This window comes from Pseudophryne corroboree, chromosome 7 (assembly GCF_028390025.1).
Source record: "Pseudophryne corroboree isolate aPseCor3 chromosome 7, aPseCor3.hap2, whole genome shotgun sequence".
Classification (NCBI taxonomy): Eukaryota; Metazoa; Chordata; class Amphibia; order Anura; family Myobatrachidae; genus Pseudophryne; species Pseudophryne corroboree.
The window spans coordinates 101,827,323-101,853,308 of record NC_086450.1 but is presented as its reverse complement, the minus strand read 5'-3'; the positions used below and the strand labels follow the sequence as shown (position 1 = coordinate 101,853,308).

At 46.2% G+C, this 25,986-nt stretch overlaps 1 protein-coding gene across 4 annotated transcripts in view; it reads left to right on the top strand.

Annotated features, from left to right (window-relative positions):
* Positions 1 to 25,986, top strand: part of GAD1 (glutamate decarboxylase 1) — a 162,104-nt gene that overhangs the window by 4,919 nt on the left and 131,199 nt on the right. For all 4 annotated transcript variants that reach the window (XM_063933493.1, XM_063933495.1, XM_063933494.1 and 1 more), the window contains one exon: positions 1,983 to 2,045. In XM_063933493.1, the coding sequence (XP_063789563.1) occupies positions 1,983 to 2,045 (63 nt within the window). The remainder of the gene's footprint in view (positions 1 to 1,982; positions 2,046 to 25,986) is intronic.

The following is a 25,986-nucleotide window of genomic DNA, read 5'->3' as shown; positions in this document are numbered from 1 at the left end:
TATTATTTTTGTAGTCACTCAGATGTTCTCTGATAAATTATATCGTTTTATATATTATTTTACATTTGTATGCAAATAATGCCATTGTGGAATAAGTCTTGAAGTTACAAACGTCAGTGGAGACGAACTCGTAAACAAAACGACATTTCATCAACACATTTACAGTATTTTATATATAGCGTAATATTTGACGTTTCCCCACTATCACAGTGGGTAAGTGGGCACCGTGGGACAGTTTTGATAGAACCAAGAGTGAGGACACAGAAAGTGTAAATTGAAAAGATAATGAAGAGCAGTAACACAGGCAGGATCGATACAACAGGGCAGTTTAGATAATCTATTGTCTTGTACTTCTCAAAGACATGAATAGCATTAAAAGCGGCGATTGGCCTCCAAGAGTGAGGGGGGCATTGTGTGTGTGTGTGTGTGTGTGTGTGTGTGTGTGTGTGTGTGTGTGTGTGTGTGTGTGTGTGTGTGTGTGTGTGTGTGTGTGTGTGTGTGTGTGTGTGTGTGTGTGTGTGTTTGCTACAATGTAACATTTTTATAATGTATACTGATCTAACGAACAAAATGATATATAAGGATTGATAGCATGTAAATTGTAGCACACATGTGATCAGCTAATATAAGTAACGTACACTATTTTCTAAGCATTTCCCATAATGTGCTGTATATACAATTTGCAATAACTATGATGACCAATATTTATTTTATAGGGGCTGAACAAATGACATGTAGAATAATATTGGCCACATAAAGAACCACATATTGGGGATTCCAAACGAATTTAGGTGCTGATTGCGTTAAATTGAGCTAATTAAGAGTAGTTTGGATTCTTATAGAGAACGTCGAGAACTGGATATAACACGGTAATTACCTGTGTTGGGCCCTGTGTCTTTTTATCCACACTGATCTGGTTACCTGGGGGTGGCTGAGGGGATGAGGTGAGGCATGAGGCATTAGCTCAGTCTTGTGTCTGCAGCACAATCACTCACCCCAGTCATATGTAGCCAGGCAAGCTGATCAGCTAGTCAAATACTATTTTTCAGCCAATTAATTCCTGCTCTTTCCCGTGACCCCCATTTCATGGTAGTTTACTTGGCTGGAGCTGAACCAATGAATTCCTAACTGTCCAGGACATAGATGAGAACCATTGATGGCACCCGAATTACACCCTATTATCTGGAAGGGGAGAGAGAGGGAATGGGGGTGTACTGCATTGTGTCTGCGTTTCTGTAAACTCCAACCTGACCTACATAGGCAGCGGCCAATATTATTCCTCCCCAGTCAGCCAGGCTCACACATTCGTTTTACACGGTTCTTTTATTGTTCCTGTGGATGCACCTGAAAGTTATCACATCATGCATACATGTTTATGCAAAATAACAAAAGACAAAACTGTAACATGTTTATTTTTTATTAAAACCCATCTAAAGCGTATGTATTAAAAGATAAGCAGACTTTAGCCTTTTATGTCCATTCATCAATGATCTATGTGTCAGATTAGGTGACAGTGTTGGTCTGGTCAACGAGATAATGTTTATCTCCTCTGATACACTTCTGTTATGCTTGGATTTCCATACTATTTATAATTACTGCAGTATGATGATTATTTCAATAATAATTATAATTTAATAAAATACAATGTTACTAATAGGAAACCGTTTATTGCATACAGAGTTAAGCAACCTATGGTTAATTAATATATGATGTAGAACTATAAGTGTCAGCATTCCCTGTAGACTGATTGGGCATTCTGGTACTAATAGTTCCACAATTTGGAAAAAGCCATCTGTTGCTGAACTATATGGAACACGCGATTACCTATATCAATATCCCACTGTCGTTGTGATTATAGCAAAGTATTTAATACTGGTAATGGTGGTAACAATTTATTTAAAGGGTGACAATTTTACATGTTTATACAATTATATTTTAATTGTATTTGCACGATTTGTTTATGCTTTGTATTTCCTTTGCAGCCTATGACACATGGTGTGGTGTGGCTCATGGGTGTACGAAAAAGCTTGGACTAAAGATTTGCGGTAGGTGGTAAAATAAACTACTGTAACGTATAACTTACATTGGCCAGGGAATCATGTTTATTCAGCGTTATGCTTACTTAAGATTAAAAATAAGTGGCTTTGAAATGCTGAAAGTATGTGACACAAACAAAAAGAAAAAGTCTGCTGTAGTTAAAAACATAATTTATCTAATTTATTGAAATAAATCAAGTTCATTAGATACATTATTTGACCATAAACTCGTTTATCGAGCTTATTACATAGACTTTAGCGCCCCCTAGTGGAAGTAGAAAGAATGGCTTAGCTACTTTAGCACGGATTGAATACTGTACAGAGGCAGAACTCTGGGAGGCAATGGAGTCATCTGCCGCCGGGCTCCTGCTCTGAAGGGGGGCACCTCTACTCCCATTCTGTAACACCATTGAATTAAGTTAATTGATAGCTGTCGCTGTCTTTTCAGTGGCCGACTTCCTCACTGATCCCTGCACCTTACAAATCACACCCTCTTTATTATACTGAATATACACATTTTACATGTATCACATGCAGGATTAGAAACCACAACCTATTACACTGGAAGCAGACACCTTACTGATGAAGCTGTTTGCTCCTGGATAGGAAATATGAGCATTCTACCTATATGAAGTTACTTCTCTGACAATTACACGTAACTTCATATAGTTAGAATTCTCAGGCTTCCTGTACAGGAGCAAATAGCTCCATCAGTAAAGTGTCTGCTGTTAGTGTAACAGGTCATGGGTTCTAATCCTGGGTATGACTGCTAAGAAATGTGTGATTTAAAATAAAAGACAATTAAATGTATAAATACAGTATATACATTTTTTCTCAGAACACTCCACACACACACACACACACACACACACACACACACACACACACACACACACACACACACACACACACACACACACACATATATATTTGTTAATATAGGAAATAGGGGGGCACCAATATTTATCTTGCCTCCGGGCAACTGTGATGAACTTACGCCACTGATACTGTATACTGTATGGGAAGAATAAGAAGAAAAATCAAAAGGTCCATATTTGTATTTGTGTACTTTATTACTTTATAACTTATTTATTACTTGATAAGGAGAACAATAACTTGTTACGTTGCTATATTATACATGAATTTCTATCTGACTTAGCTATCAGCTTTTATAATTGAATACTCATTAAGAGATAATAAAATACTGTATTTAAAATATATATGATGAAGCAGAGATGTTTTAAGCTCCCAGATGTATCAATGTTATTGAATCCAATATACATCCTCATGTTTAGGAAAGTATTGGTCCATAGAAAATATCCACAAATTCATTCTATGTAACTCTGCTATACAGCTGTTGTCACATTGACAATTAGGGATAGGCAAAATGTTTTAAGACTATGCAACGTGTATCTACTTACAGAGGTAGGTGTATAGCACTTAGTTTTGTGATTTGTTGTGGAAATGTATTTACAATAGAAGTATATCATCATTAGCATAGATAGGGTAACCTATCATGAAAGCTAATGGACCATCCTATCTGTCTTATTTTTGTTTATATTGGTCAATTGTTAGTAAATGTAATGACTAATTTTTACCTTAATAGACATTAGCAGTTTAATTAGTTAGCAGGGCTGACAAAACACTATGCCAGCATCAAATGTCAGATACCCCCCCTTATGTTTGTTTTTTTTAAGTCATATTTTGGCTATGGCTAAGCTATAACAGTGATTGTATGCAATGTCTATTCACACAATAGCCACTTCATTACAGGCACTCTATTATGCGATGTTAATCAGTGGCATCATACAGGCATGATATGGCAATCTGGGAGTTGGCATGGGGTTAATATTGTAAATGATTTGGAGGCCCAGGGGGATTTTGGTAATGGTGGGAGCAATGGAATCATAGAGTGTAGACAATCTCTCAAGCTTATCGGTCTACAATATACTGGTCTCCTGGGAAGAAAGATTAATGAGAGGGACATTAGACAGGCAGAAGTCAGACCTGTTTGGGTGAGATAGCCTATCCGCAAGATCCTTTGAACACGTTTTAAACCAACCATTTCTTCCTCTATCAATGAAGATTTAAAGAAGAATAGTCTGATATTTGGTTGTTTTATATTCTGTTGTGACAATCAGCTGTTTGTTATCTTTCTAGCCAATCACAATAAGGTCCTTTCAGCCAGCATCATATATCTCAGAAAAATTATCTTGAAAACGCAGAACTTGTGTGTGTTACCGGCACACATGTTTATCAGGGTTCTGGAGGCTGTGTAAATTCAGCATATTAAGTAGCAGGCAGAAGTGATTATTCCAAAGGAGATTTTTGATCTATAAATAGCAGCTGGTATGGATTTAATGGAGCATTTTGTTACCAGCTCTTGCCTTCTCTCATCATCTTTTTAATTTAGTAAGGCAAGCAGAGCTGATACAGTAACGCATCACTGAACCTGTCTGCTAGATACACTAACCCATGCTTTTGTGTGAGACTCTGCCTTCCTACACCAGCTTCATTACAGGGTGGTGATACTCCAGAATCAGTTGATGTACATAGTAAAGGAAGATACTAAAGTATTTTGTAGCATTATAGCCTACTATAATATTTTACTGACACGCTCCTCCCCATAGCTGGAGTCCTGTGGGCCGCTAGTGGGTGGAGGACATAGAAACATAGAATTTGACGGCAGACAAGAACAGTGTCGGACTGGGGCATGAAGGGTCCACCGGGGGGATGCAGTTATAGGGGCCCATACTTAGGGGTGTGGCCAGCCTACAAAGGGGGTGTGGCCAGCCTCCACAGAGGCTTGAAATACACAATAGTTTAGTGCAGTGTAATGCAACATATCTACCATGTATAATACAAGTGCGCAGTCTGGCGCCTGGTCCCTAGAGGAAGGAGTGGGCCCTCAGGCAGTGGGGTCTATCGGTGGTTTCCCTGGTACCCCTGTGGGCCAGTCCGACCCTGGACAAGAAACACTTGGCCCATCGAGTCTGTCCTTTTATACCTTGTACATTATATAGGACCTTAGTAAGCATAGTTGAATAGGTGAGCATATTCATGGCATACATTCTGACAGTATTTTCAGAATGGATGTTAGGAAACTTGTTTGGAAAATTAAACCTTGGCGCAGGGTTGCACCAAACTGCTGATTATTAATGAAAACCTCCATTAGATTTAACTTTTCTTTCTTTTATGTACATTAGCTACATGAGAATGTATATAGGGCCTAATTCAGACCTGATCGCTGTGCTGCAAATTTGCAGAGGTCTGCGATCAGATAGTCGCCACCCAGGGAGAGTGAAAACCCGCCCCGTGCAAGTGTGCAAATACTGTGCAAAAATTTTTGTCAGGCAGCGGACAGCTGCAAATCCATTCGCATCTCACTCACCATCGAATGTTTTTTCCAGTCTGTGCAGTGTGTGCAGTCTGTGCGCAGCTCAGAACTTACTCCTCCAGTGCAATAGAATCAGGTTGATCGGGGCCGGAGCTGACGTCAAACACCCTCCCTGAAAACGCTTGGGAACGCCTGCGTTTTTCTTGACATTCCCACCCACAAACGTCCACTTCCTGTCAATCACCATGCGTACTCCGTGCGTTTGAAATTTTCGCACCATTCTTTTGCTGTTTGACATCGGGCTTGCACATTGCAGTGCATACGCATACACAGTCATTCAATAATCGTCTGCTGTGCAAATTCGCACAACAGCTTTCAGGTCTGAATTAGGCCCAAAATTTGGGTAGTGGGTGCTAATGACAGTGGCTAGTGAGTAGAGTGGCTTCTGTAATGAAAAAAGAACGTCAGTACTGGAATATAAGAAGTATATATGTTAATATAATATACATTTTGGCAGTATATGTAGAAACAGAAACAAAGAAAATGACTGACAGCCAATGATCGCTAATGCTATACATATGTGTATCTACTGTATGTTTAGGTGTGACAGCAATATGCAGTAGTGGCATATACGTATATAGGTTGTGTATTGTATGTGTGATGGCGGTCAGATATACAATATTATGTCTGTGTGATGAGTATAAAGCAAATTAACTAATTCCAAATTACTATATATATATTTTTCTTGATTTGCAAAGTGAAGATTTTTATTCATTATTAACTATTACTATCTCCTAAAGTAATGTAGAAAGTATATAATGTATATATCTGTCCTAAGAAAATTCTTTCTAATGTACAAAATGCTTGATGATAATTTGCAAGTTCTTAGTTACAAATATAAATAGGTGTATTTATGTGTACTTTTAAGTACGAGTTGGCAGTGATTAGAAATTCCAATGTATGTCTATGTAGGTATGACAGAGCTTCTAGGTAAAGGTCGTTAGAGGTAAGATGGTGTCAAAGGAGCAGTTTAAGACTTGTTTTTCCAGTGTTCTTGAGCTGGCAGTGGCTCCCGCAGTCACCCATTACATGCACTACCTTCACAGCTGGAGAACTCTTGTGTGACAGCCTCAGGACGATGGTATTTTACCCTTTACTATAATGGGGGACAGTTATGAGAATGGTTTTAAAAATAGTTGAAATTAGAAAGCAGTCAGATCACGTCACACTTCTTGTACAGTTTAGAACAGGGATGAGCAAACTTGTATACTTCAAGGCAGAGGCATCACAAGGAGGGTGAGGGGGGGAGTAGGCAGCAGCACACAGGTGTCATCTTTTAGGGGGTGACACCAAAATGCCAAGTCCACCGCTGCGATTGGGATCCGGGAGCTGCAATGTGACATTATATGCAGCGCCCGGCTCCTATCACTATGAAAGAGCCAGCTATGCAGACAGTCTCCGGGGGCAGCCCAGCGTCTTGATGTCAATGGATGACTTCCTATGAGGCCACGCCTCCATAGTGATGTCAAAAGGAGACTTCCCGCGAGGCCACATCCTTTTCCTTGAGGCCACACCCCTTTCCGTGTGTGTGTGTGTGTGTGTGTGTGTGTGTGTGTCATGGGGGCTAATAGCTGCACCAGGTGTCACCGATCCCAATGTAGGCATTGCTTCAAGGGCCACCCGTGAGGCCCTCTAGCCTTCAAAAAAAGGCTCCACATTTGCGAAGGTGCAGCGCCGGGAGTAAATTGGCCTTACATTTGCCGTATATTGGCCCCAACACATTTGCATTGAAAATATGTATATTCGCCCAAACATAGGATTGTTTTATGACTGACCATGTGACCAGCAGATGGCTAGTGATCATGCTGCCATGATGATGGGCCTATTTTTATGTGGAGGCCTGGAGCTGAAGCTCCATCCGCCCCATTGTTAATCTGGCCCTGCACATGCCCATCAGATGTCCCAACATTTTTCTCACATGCCCATTAGATCTCTCAACATCCCATTGGCAACCAGCATTCCCCTTGGCAACAGAGCATAAAACCATGACACCCAGGTCGTGAAACCCCTGGCAACAAGCATGACACCCAGTGCATGATACCCCTGGCAACGAGCATGACACCCAGTGCATGAAACCCCTGGCAACGAGCATGACACCCACAAAGAAAACTAAGGTTTCCTTCCCTTGCGCCTGAAGGCTGCAGCTGGCAAACTGTTGATAAATGGTGAACAGTAAGCTATATATCCAAATCTTCACAAGTGGAAGGATTTATATTTTGATGTACACCTCAAGCCAATTGCAATACTCTCCTAATGAAGCGACACTTTCTTTAATAAGCTGGACGCTTTCACATAAAGTTATCTTTCAACTTCAAAGCAGACAGCTGTCTAGCAAGTGTTTGCAGAGCCAGCGACCCGGACCTCACAGGGATCAGGTTGATCTCAGTCGGAAAGGATTTATTCATACAACCATAAAATACATATAGATGAAACAGTAAAATGAGGGGAAACAGAGTGAGTCGTACCCTCCCTGAGAAGCCTGTGGCTGGGAAGTCCCGAGATACCCCAGCTTGATGAAACCGGCAACAGCCTCAAGCTTAAGGTAAGGCAACGATCAAACACATCCTGTCTCCTCCGTGCAGCACTTTGTCATCAACATTTTTCAGAGGTACTGTAACCTCCTTTCTCAAGATGTCATCTTGAGAAAGGAGGTTACCTCTGAAACATGCTGATGGAAGGGTACGACTCACACTGTTTCCCTTCATTTTACTATTTTATCTATATGTATTTTATGATTGTATGAATAAATCCTTTCTGACTGAGATCAACCTTCTATGTCCTGCATGATCCTTGTGAGGTCCGGGTTGCTGGCACATGAAACCCCTAGCAACGAGCATGACGCCCAGCGCGTGAAACGTGCTGGCAACGAGCAGGTAATTTAAAAGTAATTAAAAGCTTTACTGTAGGTCATAATATATATATATAATATGGTGGAATTTTTTTTATTCCCTGGGGTAGCCAAGGTCTGTTGTTGCAGGGTCAAAAACTGTGGTGTAAAGTAGTCTTTTCCTGCGAGGCCACGGCCATCTTTAAGTGAGACCACGCCCAGTTTAGCTAGGTCACACCCCCTCAAAATAGTTTTTAAAAAAAAATGTCTATGGGGGGGGGGGGGGGGGGGGGTGTTACATTTTTGACTGTTCGCAACTGGGAGCCAAATTATCTAGAAACGTCTTTGGTACCAGTGCTGAGTACAGCCTCCTCTCACACATCATGTATAACATACACTAAAGTAAGCTCTTACTTTTCGGATAGAACATAATAAAGGGTACTTTAGCAAGAACAGATTCTTATGGAGCAGTAGAGCAATGCACCAGCTAATGGAAGAAGTCCGGTGGAACAATGATGTTCTTTTAATTTTTAAGTGAAAAATGAGTACAAATGAGATAAATGCAGGGAAAGGGTGTACTGTACACTGTATGTTTCTGTACATAAAAGCGGTGGTTCTAAAGTGCTTGGTATGACATATTTGGACAGTGCATCTATTTAGATTTTACCACCTTCCCGCAAACCAAGACGCACTTCTACTTTGTCCAGTTACCACTCTGCGCTGTATCTTTGGCATCCTCTTAGTAAACCTATGGCATCATGATGTCGCACCTAGGGGGCAGCCAGATCTGGTAAGTAGAGCACCGCTCTACACATCCTAAGGATACCGTAGCAGTACTGTCCGCAGGGTGCCATCCACCGCACCCTGCAAGCTGCATACAAGTGCCGCGGGGCAGTGACAGTGCTGCCCCCCAGGGACCTGCACTCTGCGTGACAGCACCTCTTGCACAGCACAAGTTAGGACCCTGTGATCACTCACCAAGGTATGTACCTTGAGGAGCGCTTTGCAGAACAGATAGGTGATTTGCACTACACATCCAGTGTTCTTTGTAAATTAGATGCACTGTTCCAGTGCTTTGCCCATTTTTCCGACTGCATTCCATATGGACAGAAAACCCCGTGAGATGAGCGCCGGAAATTTTTCGGGTTTTGTGTTTTGGTTTTGGGTTCGGTTCCGCGGCCGTGTTTTGGGTTCGACCGCGTTTTGGCAAAACCTCACCGAATTTTTTTTGTCGGATTCGGGTGTGTTTTGGATTCGGGTGTTTTTTTCAAAAAACCCTAAAAAACAGCTTAAATCATAGAATTTGGGGGTCATTTTGATCCCAAAGTATTATTAACCTCAAAAACCATAATTTACACTCATTTTCAGTCTATTCTGAATACCTCACACCTCACAATATTATTTTTAGTCCTAAAATTTGCACCGAGGTCGCTGTGTGAGTAAGATAAGCGACCCTAGTGGCCGACACAAACACCGGGCCCATCTAGGAGTGGCACTGCAGTGTCACGCAGGATGTCCCTTCCAAAAAACCCTCCCCAAACAGCACATGACGCAAAGAAAAAAAGAGGCGCAATGAGGTAGCTGACTGTGTGAGTAAGATAAGCGACCCTAGTGGCCGACACAAACACCGGGCCCATCTAGGAGTGGCACTGCAGTGTCACGCAGGATGGCCCTTCCAAAAAACCCTCCCCAAACAGCACATGACGCAAAGAAAAAAAGAGGCGCAATGAGGTAGCTGACTGTGTGAGTAAGATAAGCGACCCTAGTGGCCGACACAAACACCGGGCCCATCTAGGAGTGGCACTGCAGTGTCACGCAGGATGTCCCTTCCAAAAAACCCTCCCCAAACAGCACATGACGCAAAGAAAAAAAGAGGCGCAATGAGGTAGCTGACTGTGTGAGTAAGATAAGCGACCCTAGTGACCGACACAAACACCGGGCCCATCTAGGAGTGGCACTGCAGTGTCACGCAGGATGTCCCTTCCAAAAAACCCTCCCCAAACAGCACATGACGCAAAGAAAAAAAGAGGCGCAATGAGGTAGCTGACTGTGTGAGTAAGATAAGCGACCCTAGTGGCCGACACAAACACCGGGCCCATCTAGGAGTGGCACTGCAGTGTCACGCAGGATGGCCCTTCCAAAAAACCCTCCCCAAACAGCACATGACGCAAAGAAAAAAAGAGGCGCAATGAGGTAGCTGACTGTGTGAGTAAGATAAGCGACCCTAGTGGCCGACACAAACACCGGGCCCATCTAGGAGTGGCACTGCAGTGTCACGCAGGATGGCCCTTCCAAAAAAACCCTCCCCAAACAGCACATGACGCAAAGAAAAAAAGAGGCGCAATGAGGTAGCTGACTGTGTGAGTAAGATAAGCGACCCTAGTGGCCGACACAAACACCGGGCCCATCTAGGAGTGGCACTGCAGTGTCACGCAGGATGTCCCTTCCAAAAAACCCTCCCCAAACAGCACATGACGCAAAGAAAAAAAGAGGCGCAATGAGGTAGCTGACTGTGTGAGTAAGATAAGCGACCCTAGTGGCCGACACAAACACCGGGCCCATCTAGGAGTGGCACTGCAGTGTCACGCAGGATGTCCCTTCCAAAAAACCCTCCCCAAACAGCACATGACGCAAAGAAAAAAAGAGGCGCAATGAGGTAGCTGACTGTGTGAGTAAGATAAGCGACCCTAGTGGCCGACACAAACACCGGGCCCATCTAGGAGTGGCACTGCAGTGTCACGCAGGATGGCCCTTCCAAAAAACCCTCCCCAAACAGCACATGACGCAAAGAAAAAAAGAGGCGCAATGAGGTAGCTGACTGTGTGAGTAAGATAAGCGACCCTAGTGGCCGACACAAACACCGGGCCCATCTAGGAGTGGCACTGCAGTGTCACGCAGGATGTCCCTTCCAAAAAACCCTCCCCAAACAGCACATGACGCAAAGAAAAAAAGAGGCGCAATGAGGTAGCTGACTGTGTGAGTAAGATAAGCGACCCTAGTGGCCGACACAAACACCGGGCCCATCTAGGAGTGGCACTGCAGTGTCACGCAGGATGGCCCTTCCAAAAAACCCTCCCCAAACAGCACATGACGCAAAGAAAAAAAGAGGCGCAATGAGGTAGCTGACTGTGTGAGTAAGATAAGCGACCCTAGTGGCCGACACAAACACCGGGCCCATCTAGGAGTGGCACTGCAGTGTCACGCAGGATGGCCCTTCCAAAAAACCCTCCCCAAACAGCACATGATGCAAAGAAAAATAAAAGAAAAAAGAGGTGCAAGATGGAATTGTCCTTGGGCCCTCCCACCCACCCTTATGTTGTATAAACAGGACATGCACACTTTAACCAACCCATCATTTCAGTGACAGGGTCTGCCACACGACTGTGACTGATATGGCGGGTTGGTTTGGACCCCCCCCAAAAAAGAAGCAATTAATCTCTCCTTGCACAAACTGGCTCTACAGAGGCAAGATGTCCACCTCATCATCATCCTCCGATATATCACCGTGTACATCCCCCTCCTCACAGATTATCAATTCGTCCCCACTGGAATCCACCATCTCAGCTCCCTGTGTACTTTGTGGAGGCAATTGCTGCTGGTCAATGTCTCCGCGGAGGAATTGATTATAATTAATTTTAATGAACATCATCTTCTCCACATTTTCTGGATGTAACCTCGTACGCCGATTGCTGACAAGGTGAGCGGCGGCACTAAACACTCTTTCGGAGTACACACTTGTGGGAGGGCAACTTAGGTAGAATAAAGCCAGTTTGTGCAAGGGCCTCCAAATTGCCTCTTTTTCCTGCCAGTATAAGTACGGACTGTGTGACGTGCCTACTTGGATGCGGTCACTCATATAATCCTCCACCATTCTTTCAATGTTGAGAGAATCATATGCAGTGACAGTAGACGACATGTCCGTAATCGTTGTCAGGTCCTTCAGTCCGGACCAGATGTCAGCATCAGCAGTCGCTCCAGACTGCCCTGCATCACCGCCAGCGGGTGGGCTCGGAATTCTGAGCCTTTTCCTCGCACCCCCAGTTGCGGGAGAATGTGAAGGAGGAGATGTTGACAGGTCGCGTTCCGCTTGACTTGACAATTTTCTCACCAGCAGGTCTTTCAACCCCAGCAGACTTGTGTCTGCCGGAAAGAGAGATCCAAGGTAGGCTTTAAATCTAGGATCGAGCATGGTGGCCAAAATGTAGTGCTCTGATTTCAACAGATTGACCACCCGTGAATCCTTGTTAAGCGAATTAAGGGCTCCATCCACAAGTCCCACATGCCTAGCGGAATCGCTCCGTGTTAGCTCCTCCTTCAATGTCTCCAGCTTCTTCTGCAAAAGCCTGATGAGGGGAATGACCTGACTCAGGCTGGCAGTGTCTGAACTGACTTCACGTGTGGCAAGTTCAAAGGGCATCAGAACCTTGCACAACGTTGAAATCATTCTCCACTGCGCTTGAGACAGGTGCATTCCACCTCCTATATCGGGCTCAATTGTATAGGCTTGAATGGCCTTTTGCTGCTCCTCCAACCTCTGAAGCATATAGAGGGTTGAATTCCACCTCGTTACCACTTCTTGCTTCAGATGATGGCAGGGCAGGTTCAGTAGTTTTTGGTGGTGCTCCAGTCTTCTGTACGTGGTGCCTGTACGCCGAAAGTGTCCCGCAATTCTTCTGGCCACCGACAGCATCTCTTGCACGCCCCAGTCGTTTTTTAAAAAATTCTGCACCACCAAATTCAAGGTATGTGCAAAACATGGGACGTGCTGGAATTTGCCCATATTTAATGCACACACAATATTGCTGGCGTTGTCCGATGCCACAAATCCACAGGAGAGTCCAATTGGGGTAAGCCATTCCGCGATGATCTTCCTCAGTTGCCGTAAGAGGTTTTCAGCTGTGTGCGTATTCTGGAAACCGGTGATACAAAGCGTAGCCTGCCTAGGAAAGAGTTGGCGTTTGCGAGATGCTGCTACTGGTGCCGCCGCTGCTGTTCTTGCGGCGGGAGTCCATACATCTACCCAGTGGGCTGTCACAGTCATATAGTCCTGACCCTGCCCTGCTCCACTTGTCCACATGTCCGTGGTTAAGTGGACATTGGGTACAGCTGCATTTTTTAGGACACTGGTGACTCTTTTTCTGAGGTCTGTGTACATTTTCGGTATCGCCTGCCTAGAGAAATGGAACCTAGATGGTATTTGGTACCGGGGACACAGTACCTCCAACAAGTCTCTAGTTGGCTCTGCAGTAATGATGGATACCGGAACCACGTTTCTCACCACCCAGGATGCCAAGGCCTCAGTTATCCGCTTTGCTGTAGGATGACTGCTGTGATATTTCATCTTCCTCGCAAAGGACTGTTGGACAGTCAATTGCTTGGTGGAAGTAGTAAAAGTGGTCTTACGACTTCCCCTCTGGGATGACCATCGACTCCCAGCAGCAACAACAGCAGCGCCAGCAGCAGTAGGCGTTACACGCAAGGATGCATCGGAGGAATCCCAGGCAGGAGAGGAATCGTCAGAATTGCCAGTGACATGGCCTGCAGGGCTATTGGCATTCCTGGGGAAGGAGGAAATTGACACTGAGGGAGTTGGTGGGGTGGTTTGCGTGAGCTTGGTTACAAGAGGAAGGGATTTACTGGTCAGTGGACTGCTTCCGCTGTCACCCAAAGTTTTTGAACTTGTCACTGACTTATTATGAATGCGCTGCAGGTGACGTATAAGGGAGGATGTTCCGAGGTGGTTAACGTCCTTACCCCTACTTATTACAGCTTGACAAAGGGAACACACGGCTTGACACCTGTTGTCCGCATTTCTGTTGAAATAGTTCCACACAGAAGAGCTGATTTTTTTGGTATTTTCACCAGGCATGTCAACGGCCATATTCCTCCCACGGACAACAGGTGTCTCCCCGGGTGCCTGACTTAAACAAACCACCTCACCATCAGAATCCTCCTGGTCAATTTCCTCCCCAGCGCCAGCAACACCCATATCCTCCTCATCCTGGTGTACTTCAACACTGACATCTTCAATCTGACTATCAGGAACTGGACTGCGGGTGCTCCTTCCAGCACTTTCAGGGGGCGTGCAAATGGTGGAAGGCGCATGCTCTTCACGTCCAGTGTTGGGAAGGTCAGGCATCGCAACCGACACAATTGGACTCTCCTTGTGGATTTGGGATTTCGAAGAACGCACAGTTCTTTGCGGTGCTACTGCTTTTTAGAGATGAGCGCCGGAAATTTTTCGGGTTTTGTGTTTTGGTTTTGGGTTCGGTTCCGCGGCCGTGTTTTGGGTTCGACCGCGTTTTGGCAAAACCTCACCGAATTTTTTTTGTCGGATTCGGGTGTGTTTTGGATTCGGGTGTTTTTTTCAAAAAACCCTAAAAAACAGCTTAAATCATAGAATTTGGGGGTCATTTTGATCCCAAAGTATTATTAACCTCAAAAACCATAATTTACACTCATTTTCAGTCTATTCTGAATACCTCACACCTCACAATATTATTTTTAGTCCTAAAATTTGCACCGAGGTCGCTGTGTGAGTAAGATAAGCGACCCTAGTGGCCGACACAAACACCGGGCCCATCTAGGAGTGGCACTGCAGTGTCACGCAGGATGTCCCTTCCAAAAAACCCTCCCCAAACAGCACATGACGCAAAGAAAAAAAGAGGCGCAATGAGGTAGCTGACTGTGTGAGTAAGATAAGCGACCCTAGTGGCCGACACAAACACCGGGCCCATCTAGGAGTGGCACTGCAGTGTCACGCAGGATGGCCCTTCCAAAAAACCCTCCCCAAACAGCACATGACGCAAAGAAAAAAAGAGGCGCAATGAGGTAGCTGACTGTGTGAGTAAGATAAGCGACCCTAGTGGCCGACACAAACACCGGGCCCATCTAGGAGTGGCACTGCAGTGTCACGCAGGATGTCCCTTCCAAAAAACCCTCCCCAAACAGCACATGACGCAAAGAAAAAAAGAGGCGCAATGAGGTAGCTGACTGTGTGAGTAAGATAAGCGACCCTAGTGGCCGACACAAACACCGGGCCCATCTAGGAGTGGCACTGCAGTGTCACGCAGGATGTCCCTTCCAAAAAACCCTCCCCAAACAGCACATGACGCAAAGAAAAAAAGAGGCGCAATGAGGTAGCTGACTGTGTGAGTAAGATAAGCGACCCTAGTGGCCGACACAAACACCGGGCCCATCTAGGAGTGGCACTGCAGTGTCACGCAGGATGGCCCTTCCAAAAAACCCTCCCCAAACAGCACATGACGCAAAGAAAAAAAGAGGCGCAATGAGGTAGCTGACTGTGTGAGTAAGATAAGCGACCCTAGTGGCCGACACAAACACCGGGCCCATCTAGGAGTGGCACTGCAGTGTCACGCAGGATGTCCCTTCCAAAAAACCCTCCCCAAACAGCACATGACGCAAAGAAAAAAAGAGGCGCAATGAGGTAGCTGACTGTGTGAGTAAGATAAGCGACCCTAGTGGCCGACACAAACACCGGGCCCATCTAGGAGTGGCACTGCAGTGTCACGCAGGATGGCCCTTCCAAAAAACCCTCCCCAAACAGCACATGACGCAAAGAAAAAAAGAGGCGCAATGAGGTAGCTGACTGTGTGAGTAAGATAAGCGACCCTAGTGGCCGACACAAACACCGGGCCCATCTAGGAGTGGCACTGCAGTGTCACGCAGGATGGCCCTTCCAAAAAACCCTCCCCAAACAGCACATGACGCAAAGAAAAAAAGAGGCGCAATGAGGTAGCTGACTGTGTGAGTAAGATAAGCGACCCTAGTGGCTGACACAAACACCGGGCCCATCTAGGAGTGGCACTGCAGTGTCACGCAGGATGGCCCTTCCAAAAAACCCTCCCCAAACAGCACATGACGCAAAGAAAAAAAGAGGCGCAATGAGGTAGCTGACTGTGTGAGTAAGATAAGCGACCCTAGTGGCCGACACAAACACCGGGCCCATCTAGGAGTGGCACTGCAGTGTCACGCAGGATGTCCCTTCCAAAAAACCCTCCCCAAACAGCACATGACGCAAAGAAAAAAAGAGGCGCAATGAGGTAGCTGACTGTGTGAGTAAGATAAGCGACCCTAGTGGCCGACACAAACACCGGGCCCATCTAGGAGTGGCACTGCAGTGTCACGCAGGATGTCCCTTCCAAAAAACCCTCCCCAAACAGCACATGACGCAAAGAAAAAAAGAGGCGCAATGAGGTAGCTGACTGTGTGAGTAAGATAAGCGACCCTAGTGGCCGACACAAACACCGGGCCCATCTAGGAGTGGCACTGCAGTGTCACGCAGGATGGCCCTTCCAAAAAACCCTCCCCAAACAGCACATGACGCAAAGAAAAAAAGAGGCGCAATGAGGTAGCTGACTGTGTGAGTAAGATAAGCGACCCTAGTGGCCGACACAAACACCGGGCCCATCTAGGAGTGGCACTGCAGTGTCACGCAGGATGTCCCTTCCAAAAAACCCTCCCCAAACAGCACATGACGCAAAGAAAAAAAGAGGCGCAATGAGGTAGCTGACTGTGTGAGTAAGATAAGCGACCCTAGTGGCCGACACAAACACCGGGCCCATCTAGGAGTGGCACTGCAGTGTCACGCAGGATGGCCCTTCCAAAAAACCCTCCCCAAACAGCACATGACGCAAAGAAAAAAAGAGGCGCAATGAGGTAGCTGACTGTGTGAGTAAGATAAGCGACCCTAGTGGCCGACACAAACACCGGACCCATCTAGGAGTGGCACTGCAGTGTCACGCAGGATGGCCCTTCCAAAAAACCCTCCCCAAACAGCACATGACGCAAAGAAAAAAAGAGGCGCAATGAGGTAGCTGACTGTGTGAGTAAGATAAGCGACCCTAGTGGCCGACACAAACACCGGGCCCATCTAGGAGTGGCACTGCAGTGTCACGCAGGATGTCCCTTCCAAAAAACCCTCCCCAAACAGCACATGACGCAAAGAAAAAAAGAGGCGCAATGAGGTAGCTGACTGTGTGAGTAAGATAAGCGACCCTAGTGGCCGACACAAACACCGGGCCCATCTAGGAGTGGCACTGCAGTGTCACGCAGGATGGCCCTTCCAAAAAACCCTCACCAAACAGCACATGACGCAAAGAAAAAAAGAGGCGCAATGAGGTAGCTGACTGTGTGAGTAAGATAAGCGACCCTAGTGGCCGACACAAACACCGGGCCCATCTAGGAGTGGCACTGCAGTGTCACGCAGGATGTCCCTTCCAAAAAACCCTCCCCAAACAGCACATGACGCAAAGAAAAAAAGAGGCGCAATGAGGTAGCTGACTGTGTGAGTAAGATAAGCGACCCTAGTGGCCGACACAAACACCGGGCCCATCTAGGAGTGGCACTGCAGTGTCACGCAGGATGGCCCTTCCAAAAAACCCTCCCCAAACAGCACATGACGCAAAGAAAAAAAGAGGCGCAATGAGGTAGCTGACTGTGTGAGTAAGATAAGCGACCCTAGTGGCCGACACAAACACCGGGCCCATCTAGGAGTGGCACTGCAGTGTCACGCAGGATGGCCCTTCCAAAAAACCCTCCCCAAACAGCACATGACGCAAAGAAAAAAAGAGGCGCAATGAGGTAGCTGACTGTGTGAGTAAGATAAGCGACCCTAGTGGCCGACACAAACACCGGGCCCATCTAGGAGTGGCACTGCAGTGTCACGCAGGATGTCCCTTCCAAAAAACCCTCCCCAAACAGCACATGACGCAAAGAAAAAAAGAGGCGCAATGAGGTAGCTGACTGTGTGAGTAAGATAAGCGACCCTAGTGGCCGACACAAACACCGGGCCCATCTAGGAGTGGCACTGCAGTGTCACGCAGGATGTCCCTTCCAAAAAACCCTCCCCAAACAGCACATGACGCAAAGAAAAAAAGAGGCGCAATGAGGTAGCTGACTGTGTGAGTAAGATAAGCGACCCTAGTGGCCGACACAAACACCGGGCCCATCTAGGAGTGGCACTGCAGTGTCACGCAGGATGTCCCTTCCAAAAAACCCTCCCCAAACAGCACATGACGCAAAGAAAAAAAGAGGCGCAATGAGGTAGCTGACTGTGTGAGTAAGATAAGCGACCCTAGTGGCCGACACAAACACCGGGCCCATCTAGGAGTGGCACTGCAGTGTCACGCAGGATGTCCCTTCCAAAAAACCCTCCCCAAACAGCACATGACGCAAAGAAAAAAAGAGGCGCAATGAGGTAGCTGACTGTGTGAGTAAGATAAGCGACCCTAGTGGCCGACACAAACACCGGGCCCATCTAGGAGTGGCACTGCAGTGTCACGCAGGATGGCCCTTCCAAAAAACCCTCCCTAAAACAGCACATGACGCAAAGAAAAAAAGAGGCGCAATGAGGTAGCTGACTGTGTGAGTAAGATAAGCGACCCTAGTGGCCGACACAAACACCGGGCCCATCTAGGAGTGGCACTGCAGTGTCACGCAGGATGGCCCTTCCAAAAAACCCTCCCCAAACAGCACATGACGCAAAGAAAAAAAGAGGCGCAATGAGGTAGCTGACTGTGTGAGTAAGATAAGCGACCCTAGTGGCCGACACAAACACCGGGCCCATCTAGGAGTGGCACTGCAGTGTCACGCAGGATGGCCCTTCCAAAAAACCCTCCCCAAACAGCACATGACGCAAAGAAAAAGAAAAGAAAAAAGAGGTGCAAGATGGAATTGTCCTTGGGCCCTCCCACCCACCCTTATGTTGTATAAACAGGACATGCACACTTTAACCAACCCATCATTTCAGTGACAGGGTCTGCCACACGACTGTGACTGATATGACGGGTTGGTTTGGACCCCCCCCAAAAAAGAAGCAATTAATCTCTCCTTGCACAAACTGGCTCTACAGAGGCAAGATGTCCACCTCATCATCATCCTCCGATATATCACCGTGTACATCCCCCTCCTCACAGATTATCAATTCGTCCCCACTGGAATCCACCATCTCAGCTCCCTGTGTACTTTGTGGAGGCAATTGCTGCTGGTCAATGTCTCCGCGGAGGAATTGATTATAATTAATTTTAATGAACATCATCTTCTCCACATTTTCTGGATGTAACCTCGTACGCCGATTGCTGACAAGGTGAGCGGCGGCACTAAACACTCTTTCGGAGTACACACTTGTGGGAGGGCAACTTAGGTAGAATAAAGCCAGTTTGTGCAAGGGCCTCCAAATTGCCTCTTTTTCCTGCCAGTATAAGTACGGACTGTGTGACGTGCCTACTTGGATGCGGTCACTCATATAATCCTCCACCATTCTTTCAATGTTGAGAGAATCATATGCAGTGACAGTAGACGACATGTCCGTAATCGTTGTCAGGTCCTTCAGTCCGGACCAGATGTCAGCATCAGCAGTCGCTCCAGACTGCCCTGCATCACCGCCAGCGGGTGGGCTCGGAATTCTGAGCCTTTTCCTCGCACCCCCAGTTGCGGGAGAATGTGAAGGAGGAGATGTTGACAGGTCGCGTTCCGCTTGACTTGACAATTTTCTCACCAGCAGGTCTTTCAACCCCAGCAGACTTGTGTCTGCCGGAAAGAGAGATCCAAGGTAGGCTTTAAATCTAGGATCGAGCATGGTGGCCAAAATGTAGTGCTCTGATTTCAACAGATTGACCACCCGTGAATCCTTGTTAAGCGAATTAAGGGCTCCATCCACAAGTCCCACATGCCTAGCGGAATCGCTCCGTGTTAGCTCCTCCTTCAATGTCTCCAGCTTCTTCTGCAAAAGCCTGATGAGGGGAATGACCTGACTCAGGCTGGCAGTGTCTGAACTGACTTCACGTGTGGCAAGTTCAAAGGGCATCAGAACCTTGCACAACGTTGAAATCATTCTCCACTGCGCTTGAGACAGGTGCATTCCACCTCCTATATCGTGCTCAATTGTATAGGCTTGAATGGCCTTTTGCTGCTCCTCCAACCTCTGAAGCATATAGAGGGTTGAATTCCACCTCGTTACCACTTCTTGCTTCAGATGATGGCAGGGCAGGTTCAGTAGTTTTTGGTGGTGCTCCAGTCTTCTGTACGTGGTGCCTGTACGCCGAAAGTGTCCCGCAATTCTTCTGGCCACCGACAGCATCTCTTGCACGCCCCTGTCGTTTTTTTAAAAAATTCTGCACCACCAAATTCAAGGTATGTGCAAAACATGGGACGTGCTGGAATTTGCCCATATTTAATGCACACACAATATTGCTGGCGTTGTCCGATGCCACAAATCCACAGGAGAGTCCAATTGGGGTAAGCCATTCCGCGATGATCTTCCTCAGTTGCCGTAAGAGGTTTTCAGCTGTGTGCGTATTCTGGAAACCGGTGATACAAAGCGTAGCCTGCCTAGGAAAGAGTTGGCGTTTGCGAGATGCTGCTACTGGTGCCGCCGCTGCTGTTCTTGCGGCGGGAGTCCATACATCTACCCAGTGGGCTGTCACAGTCATATAGTCCTGACCCTGCCCTGCTCCACTTGTCCACATGTCCGTGGTTAAGTGGACATTGGGTACAGCTGCATTTTTTAGGACACTGGTGACTCTTTTTCTGAGGTCTGTGTACATTTTCGGTATCGCCTGCCTAGAGAAATGGAACCTAGATGGTATTTGGTACCGGGGACACAGTACCTCCAACAAGTCTCTAGTTGGCTCTGCAGTAATGATGGATACCGGAACCACGTTTCTCACCACCCAGGATGCCAAGGCCTCAGTTATCCGCTTTGCTGTAGGATGACTGCTGTGATATTTCATCTTCCTCGCAAAGGACTGTTGGACAGTCAATTGCTTGGTGGAAGTAGTAAAAGTGGTCTTACGACTTCCCCTCTGGGATGACCATCGACTCCCAGCAGCAACAACAGCAGCGCCAGCAGCAGTAGGCGTTACACGCAAGGATGCATCGGAGGAATCCCAGGCAGGAGAGGAATCGTCAGAATTGCCAGTGACATGGCCTGCAGGACTATTGGCATTCCTGGGGAAGGAGGAAATTGACACTGAGGGAGTTGGTGGGGTGGTTTGCGTGAGCTTGGTTACAAGAGGAAGGGATTTACTGGTCAGTGGACTGCTTCCGCTGTCACCCAAAGTTTTTGAACTTGTCACTGACTTATTATGAATGCGCTGCAGGTGACGTATAAGGGAGGATGTTCCGAGGTGGTTAACGTCCTTACCCCTACTTATTACAGCTTGACAAAGGGAACACACGGCTTGACACCTGTTGTCCGCATTTCTGTTGAAATAGTTCCACACCGAAGAGCTGATTTTTTTGGTATTTTCACCAGGCATGTCAACGGCCATATTCCTCCCACGGACAACAGGTGTCTCCCCGGGTGCCTGACTTAAACAAACCACCTCACCATCAGAATCCTCCTGGTCAATTTCCTCCCCAGCGCCAGCAACACCCATATCCTCTTCATCCTGGTGTACTTCAACACTGACATCTTCAATCTGACTATCAGGAACTGGACTGCGGGTGCTCCTTCCAGCACTTGCAGGGGGCGTGCAAATGGTGGAAGGCGCATGCTCTTCACGTCCAGTGTTGGGAAGGTCAGGCATCGCAACCGACACAATTGGAATCTCCTTGTGGATTTGGGATTTCGAAGAACGCACAGTTCTTTGCGGTGCTACTGCTTTTGCCAGCTTGAGTCTTTTCATTTTTCTAGCGAGAGGCTGAGTGCCTCCATCCTCATGTGAAGCTGAACCACTAGTCATGAACATAGGCCAGGGCCTCAGCCGTTCCTTGCCACTCCGTGTGGTAAATGGCATATTGGCAAGTTTACGCTTCTCCTCCGACAATTTTATTTTAGGTTTTGGAGTCCTTTTTTTACTGATATTTGGTGTTTTGGATTTGACATGCTCTGTACTATGACATTGGGCATCGGCCTTGGCAGACGACGTTGCTGGCATTTCATCGTCTCGGCCATGACTAGTGGCAGCAGCTTCAGCACGAGGTGGAAGTGGATCTTGATCTTTCCCTAATTTTGGAACCTCAACATTTTTGTTCTCCATATTTTAATAGGCACAACTAAAAGGCACCTCAGGTAAACAATGGAGATGGATGGATACTAGTATACAATTATGGATGGACTGCCGAGTGCCGACACAGAGGTAGCTACAGCCGTGGACTATTGTACTGTACTGTACTGTGTCTGCTGCTAATATAGACTGGATGATAATGAGATGTAGTATGTATGTATAAAGAAGAAAGAAAAAAAAACCACGGGTAGGTGGTATACAATTATGGACGGACTGCCGAGTGCCGACACAGAGGTAGCTACAGCCGTGGACTACCGTACTGTGTCTGCTGCTAATATAGACTGGTTGATAATGAGATGTAGTATGTATGTATAAAGAAGAAAGAAAAGAAAACCACGGGTAGGTGGTATACAATTATGGATGGACTGCCGAGTGCCGACACAGAGGTAGCTACAGCCGTGGACTACCGTACTGTGTCTGCTGCTAATATAGACTGGTTGATAAAGAGATGTAGTATGTATGTATAAAGAAGAAAGAAAAAAAAACCACGGGTAGGTGGTATACAATTATGGACGGACTGCCGAGTGCCGACACAGAGGTAGCTACAGCCGTGGACTACCGTACTGTGTCTGCTGCTAATATAGACTGGTTGATAAAGAGATGTAGTATGTATGTATAAAGAAGAAAGAAAAAAAAACCACGGGTAGGTGGTATACAATTATGGACGGACTGCCGAGTGCCGACACAGAGGTAGCTACAGCCGTGGACTACCGTACTGTACTGTGTCTGCTGCTAATATAGACTGGATGATAATGAGATGTAGTATGTATGTATAAAGAAGAAAGAAAAAAAAACCACGGGTAGGTGGTATACAATTATGGATGGACTGCCGAGTGCCGACACAGAGGTAGCTACAGCCGTGGACTACCGTACTGTGTCTGCTGCTAATATAGACTGGTTGATAAAGAGATGTAGTATGTATGTATAAAGAAGAAAGAAAAAAAAACCACGGGTAGGTGGTATACAATTATGGACGGACTGCCGAGTGCCGACACAGAGGTAGCTACAGCCGTGGACTACCGTACTGTGTCTGCTGCTAATATAGACTGGTTGATAAAGAGATGTAGTATGTATGTATAAAGAAGAAAGAAAAAAAAACCACGGGTAGGTGGTATACAATTATGGATGGACTGCCGAGTGCCGACACAGAGGTAGCTACAGCCGTGGACTACCGTACTGTGTCTGCTGCTAATATAGACTGGTTGATAAAGAGATGTAGTATGTATGTATAAAGAAGAAAGAAAAAAAAACCACGGGTAGGTGGTATACAATTATGGATGGACTGCCGAGTGCCGACACAGAGGTAGCTACAGCCGTGGACTACCGTACTGTACTGTGTCTGCTGCTAATATAGACTGGATGATAATGAAATGTAGTATGTATAAAGAAGAAAGAAAAAAAAACCACGGGTAGGTGGTATACAATTATGGATGGACTGCCGAGTGCCGACACAGAGGTAGCTACAGCCGTGGACTACCGTACTGTGTCTGCTGCTAATATAGACTGGTTGATAATGAGATGTAGTATGTATAAAGAAGAAAGAAAAAAAAACCACGGGTAGGTGGTATACAATTATGGACGGACTGCCGAGTGCCGACACAGAGGTAGCTACAGCCGTGGACTACCGTACTGTACTGTGTCTGCTGCTAATATAGACTGGATGATAATGAGATGTAGTATGTATAAAGAAGAAAGAAAAAAAAAACCACGGGTAGGTGGTATACAATTATGGATGGACTGCCGAGTGCCGACACAGAGGTAGCTACAGCCGTGAACTACCGTACTGTGTCTGCTGCGACTGGATGATAAATAATGATATAAAAAATATATATATATCACTACTGCAGCCGGACAGGTATATATTATATAATGACGGACCTGCTGGACACTGTCTGTCAGCAGAATGAGTTTTTTATTTTATAGAATAAAAAAACACCACACAAGTCACACGACGTGTGTTTAACTTTTACAGGCAGACATTCACAATACAATATAGTATACTATATACTGGTGGTCAGGTCACTGGTCAGTCACACTGGCAGTGGCACTCCTGCAGAAAAAAAGTGTGCACTGTTTAATTTTAATATGTACTCCTGGCTCCTGCTATAACCTAACTGCTCCCCAGTCTCCCCCACAATTAAGCTGTGTGAGCACAGTCAGATATTATACATAGATGATGCAGCAGCACACTGGGCTGAGCACAGATATGGTATGTGACTGAGTCACTGTGTATCGTTTTTTCAGGCAGAGAACGGATTATATTAAATAATATAAAACTGCACTGGTGGTCACTGGTCAGTCACTAGTATAACTAACTAATACTATCAGCAAAATTCTGCACTCTCTGTCTGAGTACTCCTCCTAAGCTCCAGTAAATGAAGTGTCACTGTCTCACTCTGTCACTAGTATAACTAACTAATACTATCAGCAAAATTCTGCACTCTCTGTCTGAGTACTCCTCCTAAGCTCCAGTAAATGAAGTGTCACTGTCTCACTCTCACTCTCCTATCTATTTCTTCTCTAAACGGAGAGGACGCCAGCCACGTCCTCTCACTATCAATCTCAATGCACGTGTAAAATGGCGGCGACGCGCGGCTCCTTATATAGAATCCGAGTCTCGCGATAGAATCCGAGCCTCGCGAGAATCCGACAGCGTCATGATGACGTTCGGGCGCGCTCGGGATAACCGAGCAAGGCGGGAAGATCCGAGTCGCTCGGATCCGTGTAAAAAAAGCTGAAGTTCGGGCGGGTTCGGATTCCGAGGAACCGAACCCGCTCATCACTACTTCTTTTGCCAGCTTGAGTCTTTTCATTTTTCTAGCGAGAGGCTGAGTGCCTCCATCCTCATGTGAAGCTGAACCACTAGCCATGAACATAGGCCAGGGCCTCAGCCGTTCCTTGCCACTCCGTGTTGTAAATGGCATATTGGCAAGTTTACGCTTCTCCTCCGACAATTTTATTTTAGGTTTTGGAGTCCTTTTTTTACTGATATTTGGTGTTTTGGATTTGACATGCTCTGTACTATGACATTGGGCATCGGCCTTGGCAGACGACGTTGCTGGCATTTCATCGTCTCGGCCATGACTAGTGGCAGCAGCTTCAGCACGAGGTGGAAGTGGATCTTGATCTTTCCCTAATTTTGGAACCTCAACATTTTTGTTCTCCATATTTTAATAGGCACAACTAAAAGGCACCTCAGGTAAACAATGGAGATGGATGGATACTAGTATACAATTATGGATGGACTGCCGAGTGCCGACACAGAGGTAGCCACAGCCGTGGACTATTGTACTGTACTGTGTCTGCTGCTAATATAGACTGGATGATAATGAGATGTAGTATGTATGTATAAAGAAGAAAGAAAAAAAAACCACGGGTAGGTGGTATACAATTATGGACGGACTGCCGAGTGCCGACACAGAGGTAGCTACAGCCGTGGACTACCGTACTGTGTCTGCTGCTAATATAGACTGGTTGATAATGAGATGTAGTATGTATGTATAAAGAAGAAAGAAAAAAAAACCACGGGTAGGTGGTATACAATTATGGATGGACTGCCGAGTGCCGACACAGAGGTAGCTACAGCCGTGGACTACCGTACTGTGTCTGCTGCTAATATAGACTGGTTGATAAAGAGATGTAGTATGTATGTATAAAGAAGAAAGAAAAAAAAACCACGGGTAGGTGGTATACAAT